Consider the following 18,460-nt stretch of genomic DNA (forward strand, 5'->3'; position numbering starts at 1 on the left):
TCTTTCAAATATAACCTCTCAGACAGCAGGGAATACGATAATATATTATGATTAGGGAAGACCTCCATATGGTGTCGTGGTTAGACATTTTAATCATCCAATCAGACGTCACGGGCTCGATTCTCTTGAACCCCAATACCGACCCCGCCGGCTTGGTCGACGATTTCCTTATTCAACGCTTATCACTATCGACCAAGTAGTTAATGTAATTTGCGGCAAATCTACAATAAGTCATATCACGTTAAAGAAAAGGTTCGATTCTCGGCTCTTCTTCATTACCTACACGGGCCTGTGTACTGCCTATTATTGTGTTTTATGGTCTGATGGACGGCAAGCAGTTCCAATCCTTCGCTGTTCACGTTAAAAAGGAAGAAAACGTGGTGAAACGTTTAGTGCGGTTTGGACATAACACGGGATATTTTTTTTTTGTTTTAATTATTTTTATTTTTTAATTATTATTGCGTATGGAATAATAATGTCATCGAGAGTAGGAGGTCTTTCCCATAATAGGACGTATGCACAAACAAACAGAACATCTATTTTATTAGTAGAGAAAGGATAATTTACTGGTGGAACTTGCCAGTTCCGCACGAAACCACAATCATAATCGAATCGAATGCAAAACTAATTTATTCTCGCCAATTATGTCTTCATGTTGTTTATTTCGTATGTAAATTTACAATAAGTCATGTAAAAACACCCTGCATTTCGAAAGTATGTAATATAATATTGTTTTGTTTTTTTATTTTTTTAAAGAACGTCTTGGGCCCTGTGCCGAGGTTTTTCTTGCAGCTTCTTTTCCCCGGCTATACAGATTGTGAGAAGCTGCAGTAGTTTTAGGCGGAAGAGACGTTCGTTATGTAAAAATTGACGATTCAAAGTGTAACTATGTTACCTACTAAATAAAGATATTTTTGAATTTGAATTTGAATATTCGACTAGGTACCTAAATCAAATGGTCTCCTCTTAGTGATGGAGTAGGATATGTTTCACACATTTAACACATGTTTATGGAACACGATGTTTGTGCGTCACCCAACAGAGTCCACATAATATCAGCGTCGTGGTTCACGCCGCGACTTGTGCTGAGTGAGGCCCTTTTATCTCAGGACGTCCACCACCACCTTATGATCATTTCGACAAACATCCGTCTTGCTTTTTTATAATTGTTTTAGTGGAAATTTGATATGATGTTGTTGTTGTTTTGTGTGTGGCGCCCTTTTGATAATAAACAATTTCTATTCTATTCTTTCATATATGCTGCATAATATTGGTTATCAGACGGTTATTCCCATGCATTCCTATCTTCGTAACCTTTTTTACAGCCTGAGTCAGGATTCGATCGAACCCATGACATTACGATGCAAATCATCGCCCTTCTCCGATATATAGTATAAATAATAAGAACTATGAAATTAATTTATTATAATTATTTATCGATTCGATTGAGGAGCTCGGTGGCGCAGCGGTAAACGCGCTCGGTCTGCGATTGTTGAAGTAAAGCAACTTTCGCAGAGGCCGGTCATAGGATGGGTGACCACAAAAAAAAAGTTTACATCTCGAGCTCCTCCGTGCTTCGGAAGGCATGTTAAGCCGTTGGTCCCGGCTGCATTAGCAGTCGTTAATGACCATCAAGGTAGCAGGTTTAAGGCCCGATCTCGCTATCCATCCATAGGGAAGGCCCGTGCCCCAGCAGTGGGGACGTTAATGGGCTGATGATGATTATTTATCGATTTAATCAATGTTGTCGAAATGGATAAGTTTGTTTTTTTCCCTAACATGTGTACCACGTGATTTTTTTCGTATTTTGACAGAACGCATGACTTATTTGGGTTCACATATTAGCACCAATCGAGGAAAGGACGTAATAATATCGTCAGAATCGATAGAATGACGGTGACAAAATTTTATCAGGTTGCGCATGTTAGAGATACTGATGATGAGGGATGAATTATGATGGTCACCAGGATGGCATCAGAAACTAAACAAATCAGCATGGCGGCGAGCGCCATCGCCCTCCGAGGAGTTCGCTTATTCCTCAGCGCGAGCCGGGCGGCGGCGGCGCGCAGGCCTGCGCCCCCGCCCGTGGCGAAGCCCCCGCGCAAGAAGCCTGTGCTGCCGGCTAACAAGCTCCCCCAGAAAACCCTCGAGCAACTGCTGAAGACTTCTAAGTTCAACAAGTAAGTTGATGGCTTTTCTTTGACTGTGTCCCTGACATGTCCCTCTTCTTCTCTCGTGTGGGTTGAGAGGTGGATTACCAACCTCATCAACCCTGGTGTCAGGGTTACTATTGAGCCGCCAGCCCGTGACTCATGTAACGACTACTTACTTACATCAGTAAGTAGTAACCGGGACCAACGGCTTAACGTGCCTTCCGAAGCACGGATCATCTTACTTTCGGATAATCAGGTGATCAGCCTGTAATGTCCTAACCTAAGTACGGATCACAAAGTAATTTTTGTGATATTTCCCCACCGGGATTCGAACCCGCTACCTCCGGATCGTGAGCCTAACGCTCAACCACTGGACCACGAGACCCTGCGGCATGACCTGACAACAAATAGAAAACAAAAGCAACACAAAATAATGTGTTCGTTATTCAATTTTACGTCCAGAATCGAAACAAAGCCTATTGTTCTTGTAAAAGCTAAAAGAGGTGCAAAATAAAAAAGCTACGGAAAGCATTTTCCCGCGTAAACGTAGTCGATCAGCCGATAATACTACGATCGAGGTGAAGCCATAAGTTGGATGTGAAGATAAAGCCGGCAGCACACTACACACACACACACACACACACCCTTGTACACACACACTTTTTCATTTTCTTTTGTTGAAGCACACCACGGACACTTCATACAAACAACCTCGTTTTACACAGACACTAGACATTGACATTATCAACACGCGCAACTGTGTGTGTGACGTCTGAGGGCTGCCAATTAAAATACTTAATTTAACCGTTATTACTAACCGACATTAGTGTTATTCCTTATTCTATGGTAGAAGGTAAGCAAGACTTACCATTAGATGAGGTTAGATTGTGGTCAACAGGTCTTGGTTTGAACTTAGTAAGTGCCCAATCATTTTTTCCTTGAAGAAGCCCAGATTTGGACTTTTCAAGATACAGATTCGTGAGCAGAGTATCGGGAAGTTTCTAAGACCACTAATTATCACGTTAAATCTGTACAGCGCCATCTACTTATATATTCTTTTTTGGAGAACATAGCCTGAATAGTCTTTCATTCAAGTAAAAGTTTGTTATGAGAATTTTTATCCGGATTAAATTAATTAAAATAATTCGAAGTTTTATTGAAGAATATCACATCAAAATATTGTGATTTTTCAAATAGGCGCTTACGTGGTTCCTGGTTCACTATAAGGTGACGATAAGTGAACGGGAACCTTTACAAAACTTATAATAAAAAGGCAACTCGCCGCCCTATAGCAGTTTGTGGCTAGCCGCACGGGCGGGCGGATGGCGGGCGCGATGCCGCATAAAAAACTTAAAGAAAAACACCTCGAGAGTCTTTTCAAAAGCACGCACTTTAGCAAGTGAGTTGGATTGTTAAAAAAAATAAGCAAAACGAAAGTGACAAAGAGAAAAAAAAGTAAAAAAAAAACCATTTAAAAGAGAAAGTGGTTGGCGTCATAAATTCAATTTACGAAAAGTTTTCTATCTGATTGATTTGAAAAAGTTGTCTTTTAGGAATGAACTTAGAAATGAAGTTCATGGAATAATACAGTTTGCATATGGATAGAATCCGTTTTTCGCGCTTACGGAGAGCATAGTACACTAACTCAAACACAGGCCCGTGGTTTTATTATATTAAATTAAGTATATTACTTTCAAGAAACTCGGTGCCAGAATATTTCTGCTGAAAACTAAGGCCAGGGGGCTAAAAAGACCATATCGAAACAATTAAAAGCAATATTGCTATTTGACATTTGCACATTTGAAAACAAGTGCGCAACATCCACAGCACAGTTAGTCCCCAAAAGTTGACGCCGGATTCGGTATTTCAGACATTGTCTTAATTTTTTGCTACTAAATAGAGCGCTTTCACATCAGGCGTTTTAGTAATGCACGCCGCAGTAGCATGTACAGTCATGAGCAATATAATATGCCTACTTTAGGACTCTGTTGCACTAACATATTTAACATTTAGTGAGACTTAGGTACAGTTCAATTTGTCAAAAAGGTTAATGTGACATGGTACTAAAGTGTATACATATTAATGCTGGTGACCGTACATTATTATGAAGGATTCCGCTGGTGCATAAGTTACTGTGGTTCACCGGCTTGCTTCTAAAACGGGGAGTGCCGGTTCGTACTCCGGTACCGCACTTTAAGTGCAGATTTCACTAACACAGTTGGCTCGACCGCTATAGACGGGATACATGTCACCACCTATCACGTTGGTCTAACATAAAGCTCGTCTGGGTACTTAGTTCATCTAGCGATGGATGTACTTTTGACTACCATTGGGTAGTTTCCTAGGCTAAAGATAAATTATGAAATTCTGATTACTAAATAAGGACAGATCTAAAGATAAAGAAAAATGTAAGTAAGTAATAATAAGTGCGACATTTTGTCACGTTTTTCTATGACGTCACAGGTTGCTTTTTCATACAAATTCCAGAGTAATTTCGTGTTTTGACGTTTAGTAAAAAGTAACTGATTTGACTAGTTGGAGAATACCCTATTGGGTTATAGTAGTGAACTTATGTTATGTCCGGTCACGAGCATTAATATGTATACACTTTGGTACCATGTCACATTAACTTTTTTGACAAATTGAACTGTAACTCTCACTAAATGTCAAACATGTTAGTGCGACAGAGTCCTAAAGTGGGTACATTATATTGCTCATGACTGTCCATTGGTGCTGATGCAGTATGGAAGTGCCTTTAAGATTTACTAACGTATCTTCGTTGCAGGAATGAGCTGGAGGCTCTATACACGATGTACCGCAAGCTGGTCGCCGCTGCTCAAGCAGCTGCCCCCGCCCCAGTCATCGGACAACCACCGCTCAAGATTGAGGTCAGTCAGAACCTATTTATCATCATGCACATATGGCCCCGATTCCTGCAGACACCTCCTAATTTTATTGTAAGTTATACGGTAAAGGGACGGGATAAAGTAAAAGGACGGAGTATTGACAACAGTTAATTATAAAATGAATGAGTGTATTGACGACCTACCAATAATAAAACGGTTCTCGTGCAAACACCAATATATTTTACTAGAAGACAAAAGACAAAGTCATTATTAAAAAACAAATACAATAAAAGAATAAATAGCTATATCAAAGAGGTAAAGGAGTGAATGAACGAATAACCCGGGGAAATAAAATAGGTTTTCGAGATGAAGCGTGGCAGTGGGACACGATAGTCTAGTAACAAGAAACAACAAGAAACAAGAAACATTTATTGAGAAGCTGTGTAGGTACATACATGCAGGTGTCAAACATTATAAAATTGTCTCAACAGCATGTCCATGTCGGACGTACAATATTACAAATAATGTCAGTATTGAGCATCAAGGAATTAAGTAAGTACCTAACAATTAGTCACATTATAAACATTTGTCAATTTTAAATATCATTGTTGTTGAAAATATTCATTCAAGTCATAAAATTCCATATCAACTAGCCAATTTTTTAGACGTTTTTTAAATGTCTTACCCTCTAACAATTTTATTTCGGTGGGTAAGTGATTGAAAATTCGAACGGCTGATACAGTTGTAAGTAGTAGTAAAAAAATAATATATAAAAATACTGGATTTCAGTACTCTAAACGTCTCCGATATGATTCGGGCTTCGGCAATGTCCCACTGAAACAAAACAAAACACGACGGAGAAACAAATGACTGCCTAGTCAATCATCAATCCATCAAAAGACGCGGCCAAATCTACGACATATTTAGTAGCTAACTTCGCTTTCGTAAACATGAAATTCGTCTTGTGAGACACGCAACCGAATAACTACAAAAAATTGCCGTTCGTTCGATATGCTGTAATGCTCCATATGTTCAGTTTTATTGGCTATATTGTCGATAAATAGGTCATGTGAATATGCTTTTGTATAGGCAAAGACATTATACAATTGTTTCACGATATAAAAACACTCTGGGGAGTAAAAACCCACATGCATGAAAGCAACACAGTATCGCCTGTATCCTTGTAAGTATATAGTATATAGTGACATCGTAACGAATACTGGGGATGACACAGACCATGATTCTGAGTAAATATCAAGTGGGTTTTTCCGTCGCAAAAGTCACATCACTATTTTAAAAGCCACGCTCTTGTCTTGTTTTAGGGAAAAATAGGTCAGTGGTTTCCCCTTTTGCCTTCCGCCCCGCAGTCTCTGACGCGAGTAGGATGGCGCCCAGAGTAGTCTTTTTCAAAGCCGCACTAGGACTCCGGTCCTCCGCCTCTAAATAGTACAAAAGCAAAAGTGTGGAACTGAAAACAATTTAACGAAAAAAGCGATGACGGAAAATTCCACTTCATATCAACTCAGAATCATAGTCTGAATCATCCCTCAAAGTTTTCGTTACGATGTCACTAACATCCTGTATACCACCTTCTCTACGCCACACACACCACATGCATAAATTTACTTGTATATGCTCAAACGTTTACACCCCCAGAAGGCCAGAACTCTGAGATAGTGTTGTGCTTCTATCGATAGAGTTATAATTATCACACATATAATAGGGTGTTAGTGACATCTGAATGACACATGAATACTGATGGGGATAATATCAAGTGGACTTTTCCATGGCAAAAGTATAGAATTGAAAATATTTCAACAACACAAAAAAACATTTTGTGACCGAAAATTCCACTTGATATTAACTCAGAACCATGAGCTGAATCACCCCCCTCAGTCCAGTGCCTCTGTGGTCCAGTGCTTGAGCGTTGGATTCACGATCAGGAGGCCCCGGGTTCGAATCCCGGTGGGGACATATCACAAAAATCACTTTGTGATCCCTAGTTTGGTCAGGACATTACAGGCTGATCACCGATTGTCCGAAAGTAAGATGATCCGTGCGTCGGAAGCACGTTAAGCCGTTGGTCCCGGTAACTACTTACTGATGTAAGTACGTAGTCGTTACATGAGCCATGTCAGGGGCCTTTGGCGGCTCAATAATAACCCTGACACCAAGGTTGATGGGGTTGGTATTCCACCTCACAACTCACACGATAACAAGAAGAATCTCCCTCAGTATTCGATACGATGTCTCTAAGACATAACTAAAGCCCGGAAAAAATGAGGTCTGAGGCCTAAGTCATATCAAGCTCGCATCGGAAAAAATAAAATACAAGTAGGTATATTTCTCTGAAATTCTTCCGATTAGTGATGTTTAGAAGATAGCCGTTTTCGTATGCTGTGGTAAGCAAACTCTTAAGACAAGTTGGCATACGACCACGTCTATCGGGTTTTTGTCTTCTCCTTGTCGACATTATAGAAGACCTTATAGAAGACAATAGAGCATACTATGAGTTTATTCTATGTTCCAGACTATTCGTAAGTAGGTTTATTACCTTAATAGCAAACTTATTAAAGTTTGTTCGTTTTACATCCCAAAATTGCTGCCTATAACCTATAGCCCTTGTTTCCGTTGTTATATCTCGATCCAAAGAAACATTTGTTCTGTTTTTATGGTCGATTATGCCTCAAAACGGGCTTGTATGGATGTTTATTGTAATAAAGCATGATAGAGAAAGATATTTTATGGTAGTTAAGCTAAGCTCTGTACAATATATAACTGTGTTAGTGGTTTCTGAGACACGTTATATTCCCGACATTCAGCGCTTATCGCTATCGGACCACTATAGGGTCGATTCATCATCATCATTAGCGTCAAAATGACGAGACCAATGGCATAAAAAAACCCTGGTCCCTCCATCTTGATTTACTACCTATCTACTACCTTATAAAACTAAGAACAGGGTGTTTTTGTCATATTCAAATAACCTATATATTAACATGAACTACTGGTCCCGCCGTTATGACGGTTTTGACATTTGCAAAATAAACACGTTTACGTTAATAATTTGTTGTAATTCAATGTACGTGCATTCAATACCTTATTTGGTGCCTCTAAAAACACCAAACATACCAATATTAGACTTATATTTTAATTGAATCAATAGAAATTCATGATTCCCTTTGAAAATACTGGTTCATAAAATCCGCCACCCCTTTGAAATAATAAGGGTAAGCAGAAACAATGGAATTTCATTTGCTCCCATCCTGGCACATTTCTTCTTCTTTTCTTCGTTTATTCAAAAGATCTTTAAGCTATGAGTTATGTGTTATGTTATGTGTTAACCGAACTGCACTCCCACAGACAAACCGATTGTTTTGTTGAGTTTTTATGGTGTCAACGAATTTTGTTTCTTTATGAAAAATAAACATTTACTTACTTTTCATTATAGGGCATAGACCAGAACACCTTCAGAGACGTGATGCACAATACCTTCGACCTGGTGACAGAGGAGACCATAGTAGACCGGGTGTGGACAACGTGGGAGCGCGGTGCGGCGGGGGGCGAAGGGGCGCTGAAGTTTGACTCCTGGGTGAAGGGGCTGAGTGTGCTGCTGAGAGGGACAGAAGACGAGAGGAGAAACCACTGCTTCGCCGTGTACGACTTGAACGCTGACGGATACATCACGCGCGATGAGATGTTTTTGTTGCTCAAGTAAGTTGTTTTTTTTTAATTCAGACGCGGTCCTTCACTATGGGCCTAAGAAAGATCATGTTTCCTCAAAGGGCGAAAGGGCTGTGGAGGTTCACCGCTTAATCAAATCAGGAATGAGGAGATCCACGAACCAAAGTCACCGACAAAGCCCAATAGCTAAACTGGATTGACAGTGGGCAGGGCATAGCACTCGTAGAACGGTCGGTCGATGGGCCCGTAAGGTTGTTGAGAAGCGACCTTGGACCGGGAAGCGAAGCGTTGGCATGGCCTCTACAAGTTGGACCGATTACCTTCTGAAAGTCGCAGGAAAACGCTGGATGCGGGCAGCAGAGGATCGGTAATTTCGGCAAACCTTAGGGAAGGCCTGTATCCAGCAGTAGACGATTCCTGGCTGATGATGTAGATACTGATAAGCTAACATAGTTAGACTTTGAATCGTCAATATACAGGATGTTAATGACATCGTAACGAAAACTTTGAGGGATGATTCAGGTCATAAATTCTGAGTAGATATCAAGTGGAATTTTCCGTCGCAAAAATATGGAACGGAAAATAATTTCCGACTTTAAGAATTTTCTTACAGGAAAATCCACTTGATATCAACTTAGAATCATGGTCTGAATCATCCTCCTCTGTATTCATTACGATCTCACTGACCCTCTGAAAAGTGTAATAACAAGGGTCATCATTTATACTCAATAACAAAGATAAATGTTTTTCCGGACGTTAAGGTATTTGTTTTTTACCTTATCTAAAAATAGTTTACTATGTACGTGAATCTTTAAAACTGACTAACATTAGAAATCGTTAAACAAACTTCACAGAACATCAATGTTTTAAACTTATAAACTGTCTCCTCAGAAATTCCCTCCTGAAGCAGCCCGGAGACGAGGACCCTGATGAGGGAGTGAGAGACCTGGTGGAGCTGGTGCTGAGGAAACTGGACGTGGATAAGGACGGCAAAGTGTCGCCTGAGGATTATAAGTACAAATTTCAGTCTCCTGAGGATTACAATGAAAAATCAAAATCAAAATCTGGACCTCCAGATCGTGACCCCAACTCTCTAACTATTAGACCACAGAGGCTTTTAATATAAAGAAATATATCAAAATAAATGTTTTCGACAATTTCAGGGCAGCAGTGGAACAAGAGCCGTTACTTCTAGAAGCATTCGGACAATGTCTACCATCACGACGCCATGCTACCGCCTTCCTGAAGACCTTGAGTACAAAGCAGTAGAGTTTAGTTTACAATAAACTAGAGTATGTATAAGTATGAAAATGAATGTAAATAGAAGATAATTGTTTAAGAAAAAACAGTGGTTGTAGATATTTAACAGATGGATGTTGGAATTAAGTACTTATTATGCTATGTTTACATGAATATACTTTTGAAATTTTATCTGTTCAAATTCATAAATAAATTATTGTTTTGTCTCTTGCACAAACAAGATTGCCTAAGACACAACCTAGCTCTCGGAGATATCTAAAGAATTAATCTTTATAAAGGAACTCGTGAATGTAATTTAAACGCCTACTGATTCTTTTTAGCAAATGATCACAGCGACTCTTCACTGTTGTTGCTATTAACATTATTGCAGGCTATTTATTATTTTCGTCATAATATCTTGCACAAGTGCGGTTTATATAGAGAGACAGTCTCATGCGAACATGTGAAAGCTATTTGTTTACCAATTTCACCATCTCTACGCTACCAGTTGGTCACCTTGCATTCGCCTGATCCAGATTGGTGCAATGTTTTGTAACCTTATATTGTGGACATTTGTCCACTGTGGTATGGGTTTATCAAAAGTTAATCTTTTTCTGGTAGGAGTAAGTATACTTATGAACAAATCATGAGCGTCTGGCGCCAAAAATTTCAGTTGTAGGTAGTGATTTACTTTCACACAAGCATTTGGTAAGCTTTGCTACCTACTCTTTGGTACTCTGATTCAAAATTATTCAAAAATACAATATAATGGCCTTTTTGTTTGGACGTCACTTATTGTAGATTTTGCGCCTATGCCATAAACTACTTATCCGGAACGTGGTATCTGCCTACCCCAACGAGAAATAGGCATGATATTATGTATATTATATATTATTATACTAACAACAAGTCAATTCACCTAAAGGTTCCGTGAAATAAATTGCTATTTACAAATAAGGCCGCCTTTTGCTAATATTTTTTTAATGAGAGGACCTCCAAGCTACTTTCCCCAAGAATAATATAGATGGCGCTGTAGACATTTAACGTGATATTTTCCTATTTTCTCATTACTCGGGTACATAATCATTCAAAAATACAATATACTTAATAGCAAAAGCATTATATAAAAATAACTGTTGCTTGATATTTGGATCACATTATTTGTAGAATTATTTTGCTATCTATATTGCTTCTCTTTATTTTGATCAGAGTGTCAATGGCTGGAAGACGTAATTGTGCCTGAGTGTAATAAAAAGAGTCATTATTTATACCCAAATACAAAGATAAAAGATGTATATGTCTGTTATCCACGGAATTAGAAGGTTAAATAAAGGATAATCTATAGAATATATATTGTTTTTGAGGAACGTAGCATGGAAAATCCTGCCTGCTTATTTTTATATAATATGCTTCTACTATCATCATGATCAGCCCATTAACGTCCCCACTGCTGGGGCACGGGCCTTTCCTATGGATGGATAGGGAGATCGGGCCTTAAACCATCACGCGGGCCCAGTGCGGATTGATGGTTATTAACGACTGCTAATGCAGCCGGGACCAACGGCTTAACGTGCCATCCGAAGCACGGAGGAGCTCGAGATGAAAACTTTTTTTTTTGTGGTCACCCATCCTATGACCGGCCTTTGCGAAAGTTGCTTAACTTCAACAATCGCAGACCGAGCGCGTTTACCGCTGCGCCATCGAGCTCCTCAATGCTTCTACTATAACATTGTTGAATAATTATGTATCCGGGTGAATATCAAAATTTCAAGTTTGGCGGCGAAATTTCATATTATGATTTCGTGAAAAATTGGGTTCCGACATGAAAAAGATCCTAAAGGATCCTCGGTTCCGACACGAAAAAGGATCCTTTTGGATCCTTTTGGAAACCAATTTTTCACGAAAAAATTATATGACAGTTCGCCACCAAACTTGGTACATTTTGATATTCACCCATCCGAGTAATAAGAAAATAGGTAATTAAAAAAAAGGTACTTAATGAAATAGATTCTACATCAGCAGATCGACCCCACAGACCGTAAGACATTATGCTGTGGAAGTTGCTGAAGCAGACAGTCTAGCAGTCGGTACATCAGCTGAAGAAAGAAAGCAAGAAACGTTTACTATAAACGGACACCATAGTAACAAATATAAAACAAAAAACGAAAAAAAAATAGAAGAATAAAATAATAAAACACACGGAATAACACATAACTTACAATCAAATCACGGAAGAAAAACAACTTACACAACAGAGTACAAATAAATAGACAATTATAAACAAATAAAATAGATAGTGGAGACTATTACGTGATTTCATATTTTCGTTAATAATTTTACCTACTTGTTTACCGATATCAATTTAGCAACGTTACAGGAATGCACATAATGGTAACCTTCAAAGTTATTGTTGCGAGTTTATAGTAATACATAATATAATTAAGTGCACATTATATCAACATCAACATACGCACGAATAACCTAAGGGTTAAAAGAGTCGAGCGACTGAACATTTTGTTTATAATAGAATACGTCAGCAGTGGGGTTTACAAAGATAAACCAAGTATAGAAGTATGCTTGACTGGATATTATCACGCTTGTAACCCGGAAGGGGTAGGTACTAGGTAGGTACCATGATTCTGAGTTGATATTAAGTTGATTTTCTTGTCAGAAAATTCTACGTTATTATCAATTCGGAATTATGGTCTGTATCATCCCTTAAAGTTTTTATTACGATGTCACCAATACCTTGTATACTCCCGCTTCTCGCTCTTCGAACATTCCCACTTTAGGAACATTCCCGTAAATGGGACATCACTGCATATCTCCCTAGCGTTATCTCGTTTTCACGGGTTCCACTTACCTAACCTGAAGAGTTGACAGGTCCGGTATTTTAGAGAGTTTATGCATGTTGTTACGGCTCACCACCTATCACGTTGATTTTATAGAAAGCTCGGTGAGGTGTGGGTACTTAGTTCATCTTGCGATAGATGTACCTGTGACTACACCGAAATGGATAAAGTCGTGAGCTTATGTTAATTGTTGTTGTTAATATTCTCCCAAAGTTTCTTGTAAATTTTTCTAATTTTTATTCTAATCTGTCCAAGAACTATTTCACCAACAAGTTGTACGGTTAGTCGAAGTGGTCGCATAGTCGCATGGTGTGTAGAAGCCTAACAGATGACCGACGACCTTGCAGGTGAATGTACTCGCGAAGTGTGCCGAATTGTGCAGTCGAGTGCTGGTGCTTTCTAGTCCAAGGTCGGCCATGTTTGTGGTGCTCATATAGTGGCGGCTTTGACGATTGGCTGCTGGCTTATTTAATATTTACACATCCGCACACTTTACACATCATATGTCATCTCCCTAGCATTATCCTGTTTTCCACAGGGTCCGCTTACTTAACCTGAAGATTTGACAGGTCCGATTTTTTACAGAAGCGACTGCCTGTCTGACCTTTCACCGCGAAGGGAAAAGCGGCCCAATACTGGTTAGGTCACATTCCTCTGAAAATGCATTTCTCGGCAATGCGGGTTTCCTCACGATGTTTTCATTCACCGCTGGGAACGTGATAATCATTTATGATCCAAACATGAATTCGAAAACATATTCGATAATCATTGGTTTAAGCCTGTGCTGGATTTGAACCTGCGACCTCAAAGTGAGAGGCCAGTGTTTTACCAACTGGGCTACCATGGCTCCTCTTAAAAATCACATGTGATTTCTCAAAAAGGTTGGTTATCACTATAAGGCGACGATATAGCAGAGGCACAATCAAAAATTCATCTACGGCACACCCCGGACACTTCATATATAAAACACCTGATGCAAGTTAGTAGTCGTTACATGAGCCATGTCAGGGCCCTTTGGCGGCTCAACAGTAACCCTGACACCAGGGTTGATGGGGTTCGTAATCCACCTCACAACCCACACAATTAAGATAGAAGAATTCGGGTAAAAATAGTCACCACAAAATTCTACCTGGATTAAATCTAACTAGCTATGTGATCCGAATGTGATTCCTCAAGATGGCGCTTAACTGATTTTGTCTATAAGTACTCGTAAAGCGACAGGCGATATAGGCGCAATCAAAAATTCACCCACGGGCCAATATCAACCGGCGCGACTACAAGTCAATATGAATATGCTTTCACAGCTGTTGAGCGGTGCGAGCGGTCAGTACCCCGCCGATGATCTGCTTGCTTCACAGCTTGCGACAGTACTCAGCTTGCGACAGTAGTGTGCTTAAAGTTCAACACTTGCCCGCTGTTAGAACTGCTTTTGTGTCGGTCGAAATCAGGATGAATACGTCCCCAAAGTCCTTGTCGTGGCGTGGAATTTTCAAAATAAATATGCACAGATGTTCAGTTGCCGATATCGGTTGGTTTTATTACTAATGTCCAATAGATTATAGTGGGTTTTACAGTACTTAAAAATAGAAGAGACATAATGTCAATGTCAAACAGTTGTCAAAAGAAAAAGAATGACTTTTTACTTTTTAAATGATGGTAGGTACTAGACACACAACATCATGTTAGCATGCCTTGCAACCAGTAAAAATAAATTTCTAACAGTCCTTCTAAATCCAAACATGACATTAACTCACGACTATATCCCAATTGGGGTAGTCAGAGGTACAACCATCGCAAGATGAAGTAACTGTCCGCGCTCACCGTCTTCTGTTGACAGACAGACGACGACAGACGTGACGATGATAAGTCATCACTTACCACGTTGATCACGGTCATTATATCGATTCTGACGGTACAATTATGTCGTTTTGTCGATTGGTGCTAATATGTGAACCTGAATAAATTATGTCGTTCTGTCAAAATACGAACAAAATCACGTGCCACGCATGTTAGGAAAAAAAACTTATCGATTCCGACAAAAATAGAATCGATCGATAATTTTATCACGTTACGCATGTTAGCCCTGATGGCCGTCTATAATGGTCGAGCCAACTGTGTCAGTGAACTATACTTAAGATGAGTTAATATCTCATTGATGCAGGTCCGATACTAGGGTTTGAACAGGCGCGCGCCGTTTGAGAAGCAAGCCGAGACACATACAGGACCACAGCGACTATCCCCAAATTCAAATCAAACCGAATGACTTAACTGTTGTGTCTGGCAATCTGGGCCGTGGGATATGTTATAGGCGACATTTAGGCACTGCCACTTCGTTTTTTCATCTCACAGGACTGTCAGACTGCCACATACTGAGTGACACGACGCGACGTCGCAAGGGAAAGACAAAAAGACATCACATTGTGAGGTAAGTCATATGTATAAAACGACAACGGAGCAGTGACTCGAAGGACGTAACATACGATCCCGACGACCCGATTACTCTAGCCGTAGAGGCAGCCAATCAGCTCGCGACACCAAACACTTCAGGACCCCGATATTGACCCCGTCGGCATGGTTGACGATTTCCCTCAATCAGCGCACTAGGGTCGATTAATTCTTTAAAATATTTTTCCTCTCAGACGACGCCCGGAGCCGAGGTTTGCGCCCAACTGGGCACCCTCAGGCCTGTTGTCTTAGACGTTGTACCCATCCCATTTGTCCGCCCAAGTAGTTAATGCCATCTGCGGAAAATCTAAATAAGTCACGTCAAAAAAAAAGGAGCAGTGACGCTCTCTGGCAATGCCATCCCTCGCGCGGGGCTACAACACACCATATAATTTCGTTCTAAATTAGTGAATACTTACACTTTTTTTTACATTAAGTACCTATCAAATATCTACTGAACGTAATCATGATCGCCGATCGCGGATCAAAAACCAAAAGGCATTTAAATCAAAGAATTATCATTCTTTTATCATTCTTAGATTTGCCTTGAAAGACGTTCATTGCTTGGCCAAACAAAAAAATCGGAAACGTTTCTGAGAATTAAAAATATTTTAAAACAGAACAACATTTCAGAATGATCTATCTACTCAGCTTGCACCCACCCACTGCTGGGTATAGGCCTCCTCTCCTTCACGCCATCCTTTCCGGTCCTGTGCAAGTCTCATCCATTGCTTTCCGGCATACCTCACAATGTCATCCGACCACCGGGCTGGTGGTCTGCCTCGATATCGCATACCATCCCTTGGCCACCATTCACTAATAGCCTTAGTCCATCTGAATAAATAAGAATAATAAGCAGATGAATTATGCTTTTTTTACATTGGTTTTGTTTTGTCATCCCGTGATCATGGCACTTGCAACAGTGTCGAGATATCGGGAGTCTCAAGAAGCCGTTATTATGTGTTTTAATTATGCATTTTTTACTCCCACCATAGATCTAAATACACTGTTCGTTATTGTTAATAGGCACGTGTAAAACTTGTTTTATCTACCTACTTATATTTACACATTGTTACGACAAGTGATTACTTCGTTTAACATAATATAAGTTCGAGATAAGAGCAGGGCCCTGTTTTATAAAGCTGACAATCCGACAAGTCGACATATGTCAAAAAGTGACAATCCTAAAATTTTTCTGTTTAATAAAACTGACAGGCGACAAATTTGTCACGGTGGAAAATTTACAAATATGTCGAATTGTCGCGACAATTCGACATATTTCTGTTTAATAAAACTTTTTGGGCGACAGGTGACAAGTGACAATTTGTCGTGAAAAACTTGTCAAATCAGCTTTATTAAACAGAAAATTGTCACGACATATTGACATATTTGTAGAATTGTCCGACAATTCTGACAGGAGAGTTACCCTCTGTCGCGAAACTATATTTTAAATTTTAAAGGAGTAAGAAAGTGTTTATAAAACGCGCATTACAAAAAATGGTACTATCATCGAGCAGTGAAAGTAAATTGGGCACTAAACTTCCCAAACAGTATGTTTCTATTTTCATAGATAATCCCCAAAATACTTAGTTTCTTGTGCATTTCCATCACACGCGATCAAAACAAACAATCGAAGTTGCACTAGTGATTGATTCTTTCTTTTACTTTGTTAATATTTTTTCTATTCTACCCTCATTTAGCTTCATATTATATTATTTACAAATATGTCAAAATTCGACATATTGTCACGACAATCCGACAATTGTGGTGACGTAATAATTTGACTGTGGTTTTTTGACATATGTCGAGTTTTATTAAACGCTTTTTTAAATGACAAATATGTCACGTTTTCACGGTCGATTTTTGACATAATTGTTACCTTTATAAAACAGCCTAAGCGCGACAATTCTACAATTTTGTCATTTTTTGACATATATGTCGAATTGTCAGCTTTATAAAACAGGGCCCTGCTCTGTAGCGCAATCGTTTGGAAATCACTTGAGCAACTGTTTTTACGATATGAAAGAGTCTATGAATCTTTTTATAGTTGATATATGTATTATGAGTAAGTAGATCATCATCATAGGACTCTTGCGAATACCATTCCGCTTAGACGGTACTTCTTCTTCTATCGTATCTTATCAACCCTGGTGTCAGGGTTACTATTGCGCCAAGGCCCCTGACATGACTCATGTAACGACTACGTACTTACATCAGTAAGTAATTAACCAGGACCAAGGACTTAACGTGCCTTCCGAAGCACGGATCATCTTACTTCCGGACAATCAGGTGATAGGGATCAAAAAGTGATTTTTGTGATATTTTTCCACCGGGATTCGAACCCGGGACCTCCGGATTGTGAGCTTAACGCTCAACCACTGGACCACGGTGGCCGTTAGGGACGGCACTGAAAAATAACGGCGTTCGAAGGAGGTAATATACGATCCTGGCGACCCTATTACTGTAGCCACAGAGGCATGTCCGCCAGAATCGCCGGTCACCTGTATTTTGTCGGCGTATTTTAAGTTGAAATTAAATAACATTTAAAGGTGACCGGCGGTCCTGACGTCAGGATGGCCGGTCACTCGGCGTGTTTATGGCTATAGAGGCCAAGAGACGGTAATAATAAATTTATGAGGTGACAACAAACACTTCAGGACTCTTTAGAATACCAACCGCGTGGTTGATGATTTCCCTCATTCAGCGCTTATCGCTATCGACCCTATAGGGTCGATTCATTATTTTAAATATTATTTCTCAAGCGATGCCGTGAGCTAATGTGCGCGTCCAACTGGGCACCCACATGTCTGTTTTCTTAAATTTTGTACCGGGTGAGAGCTCTCAGCGCTCCTCATTCGTCCGGCCAAGTAGTTAATGCCATCTGCGGCAAATCTACAATGAGTCACGTAAAAAATGCATACGGCATTAATTATTTGGCCGGATAATAATGAGAGCCGAGAGCTCTTACCAGGTAAAAGAAATTAAAGCGAAATGCAAGCATGTTGTACCTACATTATTATAATAATAATTATAATATAATTTAATGTGATGAGTTATTTAAATTAAGTGTGGTGAGTTGTGAAGTTAACTGTGAATTTTCTGTACGAGCGAACATAAAGTATTTATTTTATTGTAATCTGTTCTCATGTAAGTGACTTATTTCATATCTTAATGAGAATAAAGAATCTTTGAACCTACCTTATGCTTTTCCCTTTCATCCACATGTCTAAGGGTGGGCGTC

General features: G+C 39.6%; 1 protein-coding gene across 1 annotated transcript; it reads left to right on the forward strand.

Annotated features, from left to right (window-relative positions):
• Positions 1-1,967: 1,967 nt before the first annotated feature.
• LOC126378839 (calaxin) lies at positions 1,968-10,044 on the forward strand. The gene is made up of 5 exons (XM_050027278.1): positions 1,968-2,180; positions 4,939-5,041; positions 8,451-8,713; positions 9,575-9,697; positions 9,847-10,044. Exons 1-5 carry the CDS (start codon positions 1,969-1,971, stop codon positions 9,950-9,952), a joined length of 807 nt encoding a protein of 268 aa, XP_049883235.1. The 5' UTR covers position 1,968; the 3' UTR covers positions 9,953-10,044.
• Positions 10,045-18,460: the final 8,416 nt, after the last annotated feature.

Source organism: Pectinophora gossypiella, chromosome 2 (assembly GCF_024362695.1).
Source record: "Pectinophora gossypiella chromosome 2, ilPecGoss1.1, whole genome shotgun sequence".
In the NCBI taxonomy this organism is placed as follows: Eukaryota; Metazoa; Arthropoda; class Insecta; order Lepidoptera; family Gelechiidae; genus Pectinophora; species Pectinophora gossypiella.